The sequence below is a fragment of the Penicillium riverlandense genome, assembly GCF_028828495.1.
Source record: "Penicillium riverlandense strain IBT 135883 chromosome Unknown utg000001l_segment0_segment0, whole genome shotgun sequence".
NCBI lineage: Eukaryota > Fungi > Ascomycota > Eurotiomycetes > Eurotiales > Aspergillaceae > Penicillium > Penicillium riverlandense.
Window position 1 is genome coordinate 465,341 of NW_026643194.1, and position 14,466 is coordinate 479,806.

General features: G+C 50.6%; 7 protein-coding genes across 7 annotated transcripts; 2 read left to right on the forward strand and 5 right to left on the reverse strand.

Moving 5' to 3' along the window:
• Positions 1 to 1,693: 1,693 nt before the first annotated feature.
• On the forward strand, positions 1,694 to 3,459 carry N7474_000192 (putative ceramide glucosyltransferase; the record flags this gene model as incomplete). The annotated part of the gene is made up of 2 exons (XM_057191607.1): positions 1,694 to 1,830; positions 1,887 to 3,459. 2 exons carry the CDS (start codon positions 1,694 to 1,696, stop codon positions 3,457 to 3,459), a joined length of 1,710 nt encoding a protein of 569 aa, XP_057056560.1.
• Positions 3,460 to 3,799: 340 nt separating this feature from the next.
• Positions 3,800 to 4,559, reverse strand: N7474_000193 (ankyrin repeat domain-containing protein; the record flags this gene model as incomplete). The annotated part of the gene is made up of 2 exons (XM_057191608.1): positions 3,800 to 4,254; positions 4,310 to 4,559. The coding sequence occupies 2 exons, from the start codon at positions 4,557 to 4,559 to the stop codon at positions 3,800 to 3,802; spliced, it is 705 nt and encodes a 234-aa protein (XP_057056561.1).
• Positions 4,560 to 5,191: 632 nt separating this feature from the next.
• Positions 5,192 to 6,022, reverse strand: N7474_000194 (WW domain-containing protein; the record flags this gene model as incomplete). The annotated part of the gene is made up of 1 exon (XM_057191609.1): positions 5,192 to 6,022. The coding sequence occupies one exon, from the start codon at positions 6,020 to 6,022 to the stop codon at positions 5,192 to 5,194; it is 831 nt and encodes a 276-aa protein (XP_057056562.1).
• Positions 6,023 to 6,546: 524 nt separating this feature from the next.
• On the reverse strand, positions 6,547 to 6,750 carry N7474_000195 (uncharacterized protein; the record flags this gene model as incomplete). The annotated part of the gene is made up of 1 exon (XM_057191610.1): positions 6,547 to 6,750. The coding sequence occupies one exon, from the start codon at positions 6,748 to 6,750 to the stop codon at positions 6,547 to 6,549; it is 204 nt and encodes a 67-aa protein (XP_057056563.1).
• A 1,311-nt stretch (positions 6,751 to 8,061) lies between these two features.
• N7474_000196 (uncharacterized protein) lies at positions 8,062 to 8,609 on the reverse strand (the record flags this gene model as incomplete). Its single annotated transcript, XM_057191611.1, has 2 exons — positions 8,062 to 8,139; positions 8,187 to 8,609. The coding sequence occupies 2 exons, from the start codon at positions 8,607 to 8,609 to the stop codon at positions 8,062 to 8,064; spliced, it is 501 nt and encodes a 166-aa protein (XP_057056564.1).
• A 954-nt stretch (positions 8,610 to 9,563) lies between these two features.
• N7474_000197 (NAD(P)H-dependent flavin oxidoreductase) lies at positions 9,564 to 10,718 on the reverse strand (the record flags this gene model as incomplete). Its single annotated transcript, XM_057191612.1, has 4 exons — positions 9,564 to 9,707; positions 9,760 to 10,488; positions 10,544 to 10,626; positions 10,676 to 10,718. The coding sequence occupies 4 exons, from the start codon at positions 10,716 to 10,718 to the stop codon at positions 9,564 to 9,566; spliced, it is 999 nt and encodes a 332-aa protein (XP_057056565.1).
• Positions 10,719 to 11,633: 915 nt separating this feature from the next.
• On the forward strand, positions 11,634 to 12,352 carry N7474_000198 (uncharacterized protein; the record flags this gene model as incomplete). The annotated part of the gene is made up of 3 exons (XM_057191613.1): positions 11,634 to 11,673; positions 11,732 to 11,822; positions 11,917 to 12,352. The coding sequence occupies 3 exons, from the start codon at positions 11,634 to 11,636 to the stop codon at positions 12,350 to 12,352; spliced, it is 567 nt and encodes a 188-aa protein (XP_057056566.1).
• Positions 12,353 to 14,466: the final 2,114 nt, after the last annotated feature.

Genomic DNA, 14,466 nt, shown 5'->3' on the forward strand with positions numbered 1-14,466 from the left:
CTCTTTTCTATCAAGAACTGGTCTATCACAGAAAACTTCATAATATATTATCGCTCAGAAGTAGGGCAAAAAAAAAAGCTAGACCAAGAATGCACTATAGGCAACATTCTTAGTCTATACCGTCATCTTCCCATCTCGACAAATATTCATATCACGAGATTCCCTGTATTTGCACTATTTGCACTGCTTATGGAACCTCGGGTACCACTCGATTCTTGCCAGAATTGTCGGATCGCGAATCTAAGATATTAGATTCTAGACCGCCGAGACTTAGTTCGGAGTCGGACCGAACCTAAAGAGTTGCGACGCTATTTTTGAGTTCAGTGAAGCGGTGGAACCAGTAAGCGTCTCGTCCATTCGCAGCGACGATCTGGGCATTCAGTTTCCAGCCCTACAAAATACTAATCCCTTCAGATAATCAACCACCGCCATGGAGCCTTCCGATATTGCCACCGCGGATGAAGAATGCTGATCGACCTTTGCCACAAGGCGGAAAGGAGGGTGGGATGATCGGGGGTGAAAAGTACGGTGACAAAATCATCAAGATTTCCGACGACATCGCAGTGAAGTACGGTGGCGTGCAGGCATCTGAAGCAGCAACACAAGAATTTGCATTTAACCACGTTGATCGCAATATCGTCCACATACCAAAGGTCTATCGTTTTATTGAATCTCAACAATCAGCACCCACGAGGATACCTCTTCATGGAGTATGTGCACGGCCAGAATCTCAGCAAGCTTGATTTGAAAATGCACCCAGGTATTCCGTGCCGTGTTGCGAAGATTCTTGCCCATCTAGGACAAATAATAGGCTCAGCTCCGGTCCCGGGTCCAATTGGGCACGGGGAACCTCTGGGCTACCTATTCGGCGACGACGGTGCGAAGACAGTTTTCACCTCAATCGAAGACATGAATGCATATATGAACAAAAGGCTAAAATATCGCAATGATTCCATTGACTTGACACCCTATCCTCTGGTACTATGCCACGGTGACATCTGCCGGAGAAATCTGATTCTGGAGAGGGATGGCGCTCTTTGTCTCGTTGACTGGGGATATTCTGGGCTATATCCACGCTTTTTTGAGCTCGCCACAATCTCATGCGTGCTTCCATATGACGAGGATTTTGAGAAGCCAGTCACTTCTGAATTCGACAAACTGCTGGGTCTAACTGATCAAGAACAACAAGACATGAAGCTCATTCTTTGTGTCCGTGGAGCAAATCTAAGATGGTCGTTGTAAGAAACAATCCGTCATGATTCTCCCTGAGTCATGAGTACTGACAGCTACAGTAACGAGCCCCGGTCTACTAATGATGAGAAGTCAAATGACGAGTTCTTTAAAGAGCTTCTCGCCAGGAGCGAACAACATCGCAAGGAACGTGAAGCAGCTGGAATACCGGATTTTAGTATGTTTAACCTAAATCCCGGCAATATTGCGTCTGAGATTAAATATCATCCAGCAAAGCAATATCATTTTAGTGGGGAATAAACAAAAGAACGAGGACAAAACTGAGCCTCGTTCGTCGACATTATGTACATACTGGGAGGGAGTATCCACACGAGGCGGTGATCCACCAAAATCCACCCGCTCCTTTCCACTGGTTCATTTTTTCCTTCCGCGCACGTCCACACGGGCGAACATGATTCTCTTTTTCCTCGAATGTCGGTAACTGTGTGGCCTGTCCGGTCCCATGCTAGAGCCATTGCATTCGCCCTTCCTCGACGCGCCCATCGGTGATGGCGCCCTCGTGCGCCTCGCAACGGGTTGGATCGGCTTGATCTGGTATACCACGGTGCTGGCGGTTTGTGCCCTGGGCTATTTTCAGATGTATGGCTTCCTTTGACCTATTTGGACGACACTAAATTTTTTTTTCTCCCTTCCAGATGGCGCCATTTCCTGCGACGACCACGACGATCCCCTCTTGCGACCTCCTCTGACGCCCCCCATGTCACAGCAATTCGCCCGGTCAAGGGCCTCGAGCCGCACCTTTATGACTGTCTCGCTGCTTCCTTCCGACAGGACTACCCGCCGGACAAGTTGACAGTCTGCCTTTGCGTGTCGTCGAGCGATGACCCGGCCTATCCGACGCTGTGCAAATTGGTGGCCGATTTCCCGGAGGTGGACGCGCGAATCTATGTTGAAGACGACGACCCATTGCTACAAGACTCCAGCAAGTACGCTCTAGGACCAAACCCCAAGATCCGCAACATGAGTCGGGCATACCGTGAAGCCAAGGGCGACATCGTATGGATTATCGACTGCAATGTCTGGGTTGGGAGAGGTGTGTGTGGCCGCATGGTGGACAGCCTGTGCGGATCGGCGAGCAACAAGAAATACAAATTCGTGCATCATCTACCCGTGGTCGTCGACGTGACTGGGGAGAATAACTCGCAGCAAGAACGGCAGGCACTCCTGGATGCCACTTGTGGAAATGACGCAGCGGCTGTAGCTGCCCCCATGCACTCCAGCCGTCCTGAAGACGGGTTCGCTGCAATGCTGACAACAGGAGGCGGTCGACTCGAGGAGCTGTTTCTCTCCTCTGCGCACGCGAAGATGTATACTGCCATCAACACTGTGCTCATTGCGCCATGCATTGTGGGCAAATCCAACATGTTTCGCCGCTCTCATCTCGACTACCTTACGAGTCCGTCGCCCACAGACTCCCACGCCCGCCACCCAGGGATTGACTTCTTCTCCGACAACATCTGCGAAGACCATCTGATCGGCGATCTCCTATGGAGAAGGCAGATACGCGAGGAGAAAGAGCGCGGTGAGCGCTGGGGCAAGCACGCCATGGTCTTCGGGGATCTAGCGATCCAACCCGTTGCCAACATGAGCGTACATGCATACATTGCTCGTCGGGTGCGGTGGCTGCGTGTACGCAAGTTCACCGTCTTGCTAGCCACGCTCGTCGAGCCAGGCACCGAGTCATTCCTCTGTTCAATCTACGGTGCATGGGGAGTTACGAATGCCCTGGCACCATACCTCGAACAAAGTGGCGTGCAATGTGCCCCTTATCTAGGCACATGGACTGCTTTCTTTGCATTCTTCGCGTTCAGCGTGGTGTCTTGGGTCCTTGTCGACTGGACCTTGTATATCAAGCTGCATTCCGCCAAAACAGTCGAATTGGACACACACACTCCACCCTTTGCACTGCCCATCTCCCGCAGTCATTCTACGCAAACAACTCGCCGTCCTTTCCTCCAATGGCTTGCCGCATGGCTAGGCCGGGAGCTTCTAGCTCTGCCAATCTGGATTCTGGCAGTCTACGGCGGCGTAACCGTCGTCTGGCGAGAGCGGCACTTCAAGGTTGGTTTTGATGCAAAAGTCCGAGAAATTGAGGCCGACAAAGCTGCTCCTATCGAGGGCTCTTACTCTGCCGGCTCGGTGTCCAATGGCGTGCATCTCTCAACACAGAAGCCAGGCGAGAAGAAAGGCAAAGTTCGTTGTGACTGATGTGTAAATATCTGTACATTTATCCGAAATGATTATTTTAAAATTCTCATGGATCTTCCTTACTCCAACACTATATTTGCTCACACATTCCTCTTAATCTCCGTCAAGTTTCTGCATAAAGTAACTTCTTTGCAGCACTCCTTTATTTATAGGAAAGCCTGGGACATGCTCTTCCATTCCAACCAGCTTATCTTAAGGGCCCGATACATCAGCGGATAGATTGTCATTATTGAATGTAGTGGACATGCTCGAAGCCAAAACTCACACCATCAATTAAAACCACAAATTACTCTAGAAACTTTTGAATGCCTAATAATAGAAACCCTTCAAAATATTGAAATCATGCAGCCCCCTCTGCAGCACCCTCCGTAGCATTCGCACTGGTCTCCAATCCCGCCGCCCCCTTCTCCGATCCCAACAGCCACTCGACAACCTGCCGACCTGCCGACATCTCGCCCGCGCTCTCGGAAGGCTGTTGGTTTTGGCTCTGATCTTCGCCTTCGCCGATAGTCATCTCAATTTCCTGCGTCTGCTCAGCCTCACCCTCGCCCTCATTCTCCGCAGCGGCATCCCACGCAGCCCGCTCCGCCAGGAACACAGCGTCATGGCCAGCGTCGTTCTTGACCGCAATATCAGCACCAGCTTCGACGAGCGCCTTTACGCATTCCAAGTGCGTGTTCAGTGCTGCCCAGTGTAGGGGTGTGTTGCCTGAGTAATTGCGGTGGTTGACAAACGCAGTGCGCAGAGCAGCGTCTTCAATGGTGGACAACTTTTGCAATAGGGAATTGAGGATGTCTGGGTAATCATTAACTCATAATCTATTGATAAAAAAAGGGTGGAGAGAGCATACCGATATTCCCATTTGCAGCGGGAAAATGTAACACGCACGACCCCGTTCCGCCCTCGCTTTCGTCTTCGGTGTCGATGGCAGATGCCACGATCAGGGACTCGGAGCAGTTGTGCTGCGCAGCTTGGCTGGCTAGATCAGTGGTCAACGCCTCGAGGTCGCCTGCCCGAGCATCGTAGATGAGATCGTCAATTTCCTCAAATGAGAGTGCAATTGGCACTGCGGCCTTTTGTGTTGACGATGGGCCGGACATGGTGCGCTTTTCCTCTTCTTTTCGCTTGAGGACTCAAAATTTGATATTTGCCCTTCTTCTTTGGTAGGCGGTACAATGCGCTCTTTCGTTGACGCTGATCAAATTCACGAATGGTCTCCGTGTCTAGATGATCTCCTCTGGCTCGTGCAATGCGGGCGGAAGTGGTTATGAGCTGGGATGGTATTAGCAGTTGTGTCAAATAAGTCGGATTGGCAATGTTCCGCTATAACCACACTGGAAATCGCCATGTATGTTCGGATGGAATGGCCATTTCCCACTGATTTCAATGAGCGCACTTACTTTTACCACACTCTGCTGAAGTATGCTCAGGTTTGCAAATACTAAATTGTTGCCGCCGAAGAAACTTCGATATCGCAGGACCACGTGACCTGGTGGGGTTGAACATGAAGTATAAGATCTCGAATGCTTACCATTGATCCGGTTTACGTTGGATTTGATCATATTGTCAGTGTTATTAATACAGAAAGATTACAATAGGCACTCGCAGCCTCTATTCACAGTAAACAATAGACACAACGCCGCACGACTCCCACCGCCCAGTGTGGAATGGTATATCAACAAGGCTCCCAAATGCGAAAACAGATTCACCGATATGCAGGATCCCCGTCTAATCAATCCCGCAACCAGGCCCGACGTTTCTCTTCCTTCTTTTCCCGTCGCTTCTCCTTGAACATCTTCAGCTCCTGCTTGCTCAGTTTCTTAGCACTCCGCTCTGCACGCAGACTCCGGCCATCGTGACTATTCGCCGCGCTATCGACATCAAAGAAAGCATTCATCTGTCGCCGGGACTTGTTCTCATCGTTATGGGTCTCTGGTGTAATAGAGGCGTCCTGCCACCGGCCCGTGAACCGATTGAACATGCCCGTGGCTGCGTACGCCGTGGCTGGGTCGCCCTGCGCTGAGGTGCCTGACTCTGGCCGCGCTTGGTCTTCATACTGACGGGCGTATGAAGCATTTGGATCGTAGTCTCCGTGAATCGCAGGGTTGTATCCTCCTAGCACAGGCAACTTCGGCCTTGGGGGTGGCGACAATGAAGACGCTGCCGGTTGTGTGCCGCTAAACCCCCCTGTCCCGGGCGCTGTCGCGGATGCTGCATCTGGTACGCGGGGATTCTCCCACTGAGATACTCCCGTGAGCCGGTTGTAGAAATAGTATGCTTGCGCATTGCCATCCCAAACGGGTTCCCATCCATCGTCTTCGGTTTGGCCTGGGTGTGCTTCGTCGGGGAGAGGTGGAGGGATCTCATCTGGCAAAGGTGGTGCAGATTCCTGGCCATCTTCATTGGTGTCTGGTTGTGGTTCTTCCTTCTCCTCCGCATCGTCTGGTTGATGCTCCGGGTCGCGTTTCTCTTCTGTCTCGGGGTGTGATCCCGGCGCGGACGGGCTGCGCGTGCCACCCCCATCTGGGTGAGACGCAGATGGGTGTGGTGACGATGTTGACATCCTGGAGATTATTAAATGGTCCGCTGGGGTTGTGAGGCTGGCTGCAGATCAGATCCGAGGGAAAGCAGCTCGAAAAGCTGCGGCGCAATTCGAGGCTCACCGCCCTGGCAGATCGTCACGCTTTCCTTTTTTGGGACAGGCGTCAAATAAAGCGCGTACGACGTCCAAAAATGGAAGTGCAAATTACGAATGAACAAATCCGGGAATGCCAATAAACTAAGTAATAATCGACGAGTACAAAATAGAAGAAATGCGGTGAGAGACAAAAAGTCTGTGTGTGACCTGTGGGAATCCAAATCCTGAAAAGAGGGTCTAGTTACCTTTAGTTGCCGTCTCTATATTATTCTATTTATGATATCGTATTATGATCCAAGCAACGCATGCTCTTCCTAAAGACACATTCGTTGATTTATGAAACTGCTATTGCATTGAATGCTGCACACAGCAACTAATTCTACCCAGCTATAGCCTATCCCAGCTAACTACCTAGCCCATGTTTCTGGAAATCCACCAGAATATGCAGACTACTGCTGCATCGTCTCCATTGTCTGCATCGTCTCCATTGTCTGCATCGTCTGCACCGGCGCGCATTGGGGTGCAGGCTGCATCTTAATACAGACCATCTCATTGACGCCGAGGTTCTCACAAGTTCCTCGATGGATATGCGGGTTCCACGCGTAGAGTTGATTGATGCCGCCCATATCCGGGTGCATGATGGCGATCTTCATGCAGCTGTCATTGGACTGGACCACATAGTGAGACACACCTGTGATGTATTAATGGAGATGCCTCGATGACTAGGCGTTGTTTGAATCGAAATCACTCACAAGTAGCAGCTGGTATCATCACATCCGCTGACTGAGTAGGGTATGCGCTAGTTAGCGGCGAGAATGCACTGCAAAGAGCCAGAAAGATACTGCTAGTAAAGGAAGGAGCCATTGTTGGAAGTTTCGAGATTATATTAAAGGCAAGCGAAGGATTTGAATTATGAGAGAAATGAAGCATGGGGCAGGTGGTATGCCCATATTTATATCTGAGCTAGATTGCACAGTCTACTAGAAATTTAAACTGAGCTCATCAACCTGGGCTATAGAGATGGTGTCACCAGATCAAGTGTTTCACAACCCAATCTGAGCAAGGCAAATAGATGCCAACTTTCCAATCAATTGACTCGTTCGTCTACGTATTGGCTCCTACTACATCCGAGCTGGAACATAGATCTTTGGGGGTTCTAGAAGATGGAAATAGAACATGCCCTTTTTAGAGAGCCTAGTGAACAGTGTCTGGGATGTAATTATCACTGTCTGGGCATATACGATGATTGTCAAACTCATACCAACTCAAGAAGCGAAGAGCGGGTTACCTTAGACAAATTGTACAACCTTTGTGGAAACGTTAGGAAATCTTGTATTTTGTCACACTTCCTAGATTCACTAATTTAACTGGCTTAATCAAATGCCTGTTGTATGCCACAGGTCTGTCTAGATTTCGCCATGTCATGTGAGTTACACGCTCGGGGAGACGGAGATTTTGGTCACTGCGAACACCCGTTTTGTTTGGTCACTCAAACTGACCTGTCTCTCCTGCCATTGATACAGTATCTCTCGTCCCCATCTCCATGAGGTTTTATGTAAGCTAGATTAATATTGAACCACCCCTCCCAAGATTACCTTTTAGTTCGAGTGGAGCTCCACGAATTCATGCGTGCTAAATTATAAACAATTGGATCTGACAATCTATCTATTATCTCTCTCCCAGTCCATGAACCTGCATCCCATCTATGTAGATCATAAACAAAGTCACCAAACTCATGGAGTGGACGCTCAATCATCAGCCATGAAACCAGTCAAGTCGTTATCAATTACCACCATAGTCTGCCAACATCCTCGGTCTCCCAAGCCCCGAAGCCCGACCACCTCCTTCCCACTTTCCGCCCTTCACGCTGCTTATTGTCAGATTTTTCGTCATCCACCGAACTCTCCTCCTCCGCAATGCTATAAGAACCTAATTTGCTTGACGACGAAGAGTGCCAAGTTGTCCTAAATATAGAAGAAGCCATGGATCTTCTCTGATTTGACTCCGGTCTTGTTCTCAGCATAGATGCCTTTTGCCTTTTCCTTTCGAACGACCGTCCAGACGCAGCTCCTGTTTTTCGACCAGATACCTCCTCGTCAAGCGGCATCGGCTCCTCTAGAGATTTCGGTGGTTGGTCAGGCGGTTCTGGTGTGGTATCTAGCTTAATAACAGGGTATTCTGGCCTCGAAAGCGCCTGCACGGCTTTATCACTCCCGAGATTCGAAGACACTCTCTCATCAAATAAGGTGTGGATACTGATGTTTCCCATGCTCTGCAGCTTGTTCTCATCCGTCCTTGTTTCTGTGGACTGGGCTGGTTCGTCGATTGAGTGCCGTACAATTGTGCTAGAGGCGGAGTCGATACTGTCTGTGTCTCCTTGCGCGAAGGAGACCGTTTCCGACGTCTGAATTATCAAGTCGTTGGAGTCCTCGTCGCATGGTTTTGACCGTGATAGCCTCTTGGAGGATCGCTTGCTTCGAAGGTAGCGGGTTATCGAGGAAATAAAGCGCATTGTGAACGACCGACTTGATTATCCCTTGCTGAGAATATCAAGAATATGACATGAGAGTAGGTGATTGTGCACAAAGATGTAGGAAGAGGATTGCTTTGATGAGACAGCTAGAATGGGCCCGTGTTGTTGCGGAGGAGTCGTACAAAACATGCGCTATCTAGATCATAACTATCGGGCTTACTGGGTTGTGGCTGCAGTGAAACAGCTGGCACCTCGGAAAAGCTCTCATAGCTTCAAGATTCGCATATTTTTTACGAGTCGTGAAATCCCGCTAATAACTAGCTCTACACTGCGCTACGTCTTGCAACCTACGATGCAACTCCGAGTGTTTACACACGGGGCGTTGCTAGGATGCGCGCAATTATGAGTATGACTTCATATCCAGCCAGCCAGTACACAATTATCCCCTAAGAAGGAACAGGTTCTGGACAAAAACAGACTTAATCTACACGTATGTAGGGCACAGGCCAAGCATTCTCTAGGATGATCGACATAGCTGCATGATTGAATGCGCATCCCTTTTTGGTCTTGCAACACAGGTGGATGGGACTGTGAGACACATGATGCAACCCCTCTTTGCTTGGCCAAAGTACGGACAAGATTATTCAGTTTGTTTTGGGCCCCTTCTTTTAAATGTACCAAGAATGCCACGGGTATTACGCGGATATTTTGGGTAGAATTTCTCTCAAGGCGACCCATCGAAGCAGAAGAATGTTAGTGCTGCTGGAGAATGTTAGTGGCCTTCTCTCCAGCCACCATACACAGTGGGAGTGTCAATCATCTTGGCGATGATGTGAGCTTGCTACGGTTCAAGCGGGCTTCGTTAGGTTACTCAGGAAATGATCACGGATGCTATATTGTCTTATCTGAAGTAATCATGAATATAGAAACGGTGCCTCGCAATGTGATTCCAACGAGCTCTATTGAATCATTCAAAACAAGAATACTGCACGCTCAAAGCTTGCTAGCAGGAGCCGGGCTGTACATAGACTGAGTCCGGTTCATGGCCTCCAGGGCCTCTTTCTCAATACGGTCGAGCAGCACAGCGCAGGTAGGGATGTCCTGGATCAGACCAATGACCTGACCAGCAGTCCACACCTATAATAGATAATGTCAGATTCGTCTCTCAAGACGAGCAAGAAGAACTTACACCGTAGTCAACGTCACCGTTAATGAAGACCTGGCGACCCCGCTTGCCACTGACATAGGGGCCGATCTCGCTGAAGTCGCCAGTCGTGCTCTCGCGCTCGACCTTCAACGCGTCTTGGGTCACCTTGTTGGCGAAGAGACGCGAGGTGTTCTTCCACCGGCGGAGCACCAAGGCGGTATCGGTCTCCTGGGCGTTCACGATGGCCTCCTTGACCTTGTGGTGGATGGGAGCCTCGATCGTGCTCATGAAGCGAGTGCCCATGTTGATGCCCTCGGCACCGAGAGCCAAGGCAGCCGCGAGACCCTGGCCGTCGGCAAATCCACCAGAGGCAATGAAGGGAACGCCGAGGTCCTGGCGGGCGCGGCTCAACAGAATGAAGTTGGTGATGTCGTGCTCACCGACGTGGCCGGCACACTCGAATCCGTCAATCGACAGGAAGTCCACGCCCAGCTTGACAGCTGACTTGGCGTGTCGGATGGTCGTGCACTTGTGCAAGATGATTGTGTTGGCTTTCTTAAGCTGCTTGATGACGGGGCCTGGGTTGTTGCCGGCGGTCTCAACGATCTTGATACCCTCGTCTATGATGACTTGCGCGTATGCCCCGTAGTCTGGGGGCACCATGGCCGGGAGGAGAGTCAGGTTGACGCCGAAGGGGTACTTGGTCATGGTCCGGCATCTCCGGATCTCCTTGCGCAGGTCTTCGGGGGTCGGTTGGGTGAGAGCAGTGAGCTGGACAATATATTAGAGGCGTGTTTATGGTGGTTTCCACAGGGAGCAAACGTACTATACCGAGACCCCCGGCGTTGCTAACGGCCGAGGCCAGTTCGGCATATCCGACCCATTGCATACCTCCCTGCACAACGGGCACTGTAGATGCTGTCAGTACTCTTCTTATCAATGGCCACATGGTCCATACCCCGGATGCCGAGTTTGCGCGTCAAAGCTGTGTTGAAGGGCATCTTGAAAGACAGCTGTCGCTATCGGATGGTTTTGATATGGGGCGTAATGGGCGTATATGCGGTCAGCGCGAACGAGATGCAATTCAACGAGCGCCGAGAAGTTCGTTCAATGCAAGAAGAAGGAATCAAAAGGTGAGACGACGTGATTAAAAAGCACCGGACTACCCCAGGCGGAGCCGCGGACAGAGGCTGTGGGGGCAGGGCGAGTTGCCGAGGTCCCTGGGCCGACACAACGATGATTATGTATTCACCGATTATAATGTATTCTTGACGGACCGAGAGCTTATATTGATCCCAGCGCACACCGGTGTTATGCCGGAGACGCAAGACCAGTGATGGCTAGTTCCAGAGAATATTTGCAGGTGATTCTGTCTGTTGGATGGCTGAGGGGGCATGTGACTACGGTGACTTTGTCCAGCGCCGGATCCGAACCAGAGGTACTAGTATCAACATATAGAATGGATTGGACAGTATCTAGAGAGACAGTAGACGAATAATATAATATATGTTGCCCTGATATGAAACCCTTCCATCCCATGGACAGGGAAGAACGGGCGATTAACGACGGGATGCTCCTTCTCCAAACCTCGTCTATCCCTCGGCGGTCGCGACAGAATGCCGAAACCAGTGAGGGACTGCAAAACACATCGACATCATCCCAGCCCTGTGGAGGTTGGTCGACGACGTGTGCAGAGGCTCGTGGAGGAGAAGAGGAAATTTCCACGGAAAGAAAAAAAGGAACAAGCGACCGGCCAGGTCACCTGACTGGAAGAAGGATCTTCCGCCTGCCAACAAATGCCGATGCTGTGATTGGTGGGCATCACATGACCACTCACTCCCGAGGTTACCGTTGATTCCGATCGTTCGCGAGACTTCTTGTCCTGAGCCTCACCTTGTTGTGTCCCTGCCTCAGCCATGCTCTCCCAGAAGGTTGCCCAGCAGTCGCTGCGACGGCGTATGTGTTATCTTGCTTCCACTCTATTGTGATCCCACTGACCTGACCATTACCACAGTTGCCGTCCAGCAGCCCTACGCCATGCGGTGGTCCATGATGGGCGCCGCTTCACCCGCCGCGGTCGCCATTGGCAAGAATGTCCAGATGAGGTTCGTGTCTCTCGTATCATTGGCAATTCGTCTCCCCCAATCCCTCGCGCCATTAATTTCTACGTCATTGCGATGACTGACCCACGCAAAACAGACAAGCCACCTCTTCCGCCAATACTGAAGACCCGACCCAGATCCTGGCCAAGCAGCGCCTGAACCGTCCCGTCTCCCCGCATCTGTCCATCTACAAGCCCCAGATCACTTGGATCGGCAGTTCCCTGCACCGCATCACGGGCATCGCCCTCTCCGGCCCCCTGTACCTGTGGGCGACTGCATACCTCGCTTCGCCCCTGTTCGGCTGGCACCTGGAGTCGGCTTCGATGGCCGCCACCTTCGGTGCACTTCCCGTCGCCGCCAAGATTCTTCTGAAGACCGTCATGGCCCTGCCTTTCACCTACCACTGCATGAACGGCGTGCGGCACTTGCTCTGGGACACGGGCCGTGCCCTCACCAACCCGAGCATCATCAAGACTGGCTGGACTGTCGTGGGCCTGGCTGTTTCCAGTGCCCTTGCACTTGCTCTCATTTGATTGTGCTCCGCCTCCGTCCTGAATTTCATTTGTGTTATTAAACTTTTTCTTTTTCTATTTTGATATACATGAAATTCGAATTGATGTAAGATCGCAAGGTGCACATTCACCTTTTTCTCTTATGTCTTCTCTTTCAGGTGTCCGAATGGTTCTAGGGAGTATAGCTTAGGACCTCCAGCTTGATTATTACCAAAAATCGAAAACTATACTTGCTTCCAAATCCCACATTTCTCCTACAAGCAACGATTCCAATACAGCAAGCCGGTAATATACCACGCTAGTGTGCAACACACAGTATAGCGAAATTTGTCCTCAGTATGCAGCGAGAGACTCCGATCTCCAAAACATGATCTACATCAAATTAATGAGTGGTCTGCTAGGACACAAACGCAGAACTCACCTATTAGCCTGGGACTCCTCAACGCCAAAGCAAAGCAAATCTGATTCCAAGTCCGCCTAAGCAGGACTTGGCGGCGGATTGGGAGGGAAAGGTCGTGGGGAGGGAGGATCTTGCACGGAGTGGTCACACGTAGACATCCCGACGTAGATCGGATCGGAGAGCCGTGTCGTGGATGAGCCGATCATTGGCAGAGAAGCCACTGAGCTGTCGAAGTTGGCCATTTTTTGATGTTGTCAAATAAAGGAAAAACGAGTACATATATAACTGGCGGACACAAAGCCCTAAACTGGCCCAAAGAGTGAAGACTTGTTGAAGAACAATTCGAAATGAAAATAACGAGGATGAAAAGAAGACGCTTGAGGAAAAACCATTTGACAGGGCGGATAACCTCGATTTAATAGTCCTTCCTGCACTGCAGAGAAATGGTTTGCCCAGACCACGTCGTACACCGCCATCCTGTAGAAGCCGTTTGGATCTGGCGCTTCCCGATTTCTCACTTTTCATTCTGCGACAAAAAAGCAATAACAGAAGATCTCGCAGAAGCAGCCGCTGCAAGGGCCCGACGGGAGAGCCTTGGTCCTATACAGTAGTAGAAACCGTGGGCCGGGGAAGTGGTCACACCCGGCTGGCTCGAGCATTTGAAATGACAAGCATCCGTGAAAAAGAATAACAAAAAGTAAACCAAAGAGAGAATGAAAAATTCCGCTGTCTCTCATGCAGCAGCCCACACATACACGGTCCCCGAAGATCTTTTCCCCGGACCGTCCCTTCCGACGGAAGCTGCAGAGTGACACCGGCGGTCTGAGCCGTCGCTTCTGCCGGCTTCTTGCAGTAACGCCGAGATTCATGAAGAATGGCTGGTAATAGACTGTCTGGAGCCGGCGGAGCGGAAAGCAGCGGTACTTGTTGAATTGCTCAAACAGATTCGTGAGCATTATTTCTGGATTGTGTCAATTTTTTGTTTTATGATTTATCGCTGCATTCCCACTGATCGAAGTCGCAGCGCAAAGGAATTGAGTATAGGGACTGACGGTGTCGAGGAAGTAGACCCCGTCCGTTGACTGATTTATGAAACCGTTGGAAAGGAGTAAACAGAAAGAAGATCCACAGACCTTCCAGTCTCAACTCTGGTATGGGTATGGACCAAGAGACAAACATAATGGCACGTGGACCTTGACTTGTTTCCGTGACACAAAAAAAAAAAAAAAAAAAAGAGACCAGGGAGTATAGTGCTGCAGACCCTACACTGCCAATATCCGATCGTAGCATCAAACAAGCAGCCTGTTTTGACATCCAGCGGTCAGAGAAGACCGCCGAACATTCGTCGTGTCAGCCTAGAACCTCCCTCCTGCTTCCAGAGTGTCTCACATTGCTCCTGCAGCGGCTAGCCTGTTGTCCAGGGGGCGGAGGCACCTAGAAACCGTTATTGAACGTCTTGAGTCTTCTCTGGACCAGTCGGACTGCTGGACTGATGTTACCTGGCAGCTCTCACAAGGCACACAGGTCCTCCGATGGTGCTATCCGCTCCTGTGCCATCCATAGAAAGATGTTGCTTGAGTTGGCACAAATTGGTGTCAGGAATGTGGGGAGACAGTTGAGCGCTAGACACTTACGTTCAAACTCATCCGCGGTGAAGCTGATTCCCCAGGTGTTGTTGAATAATGTTTGCCCGGTATACTTCCGTGAGTGGTGGCGCTAATCCTAAACAGGCTAG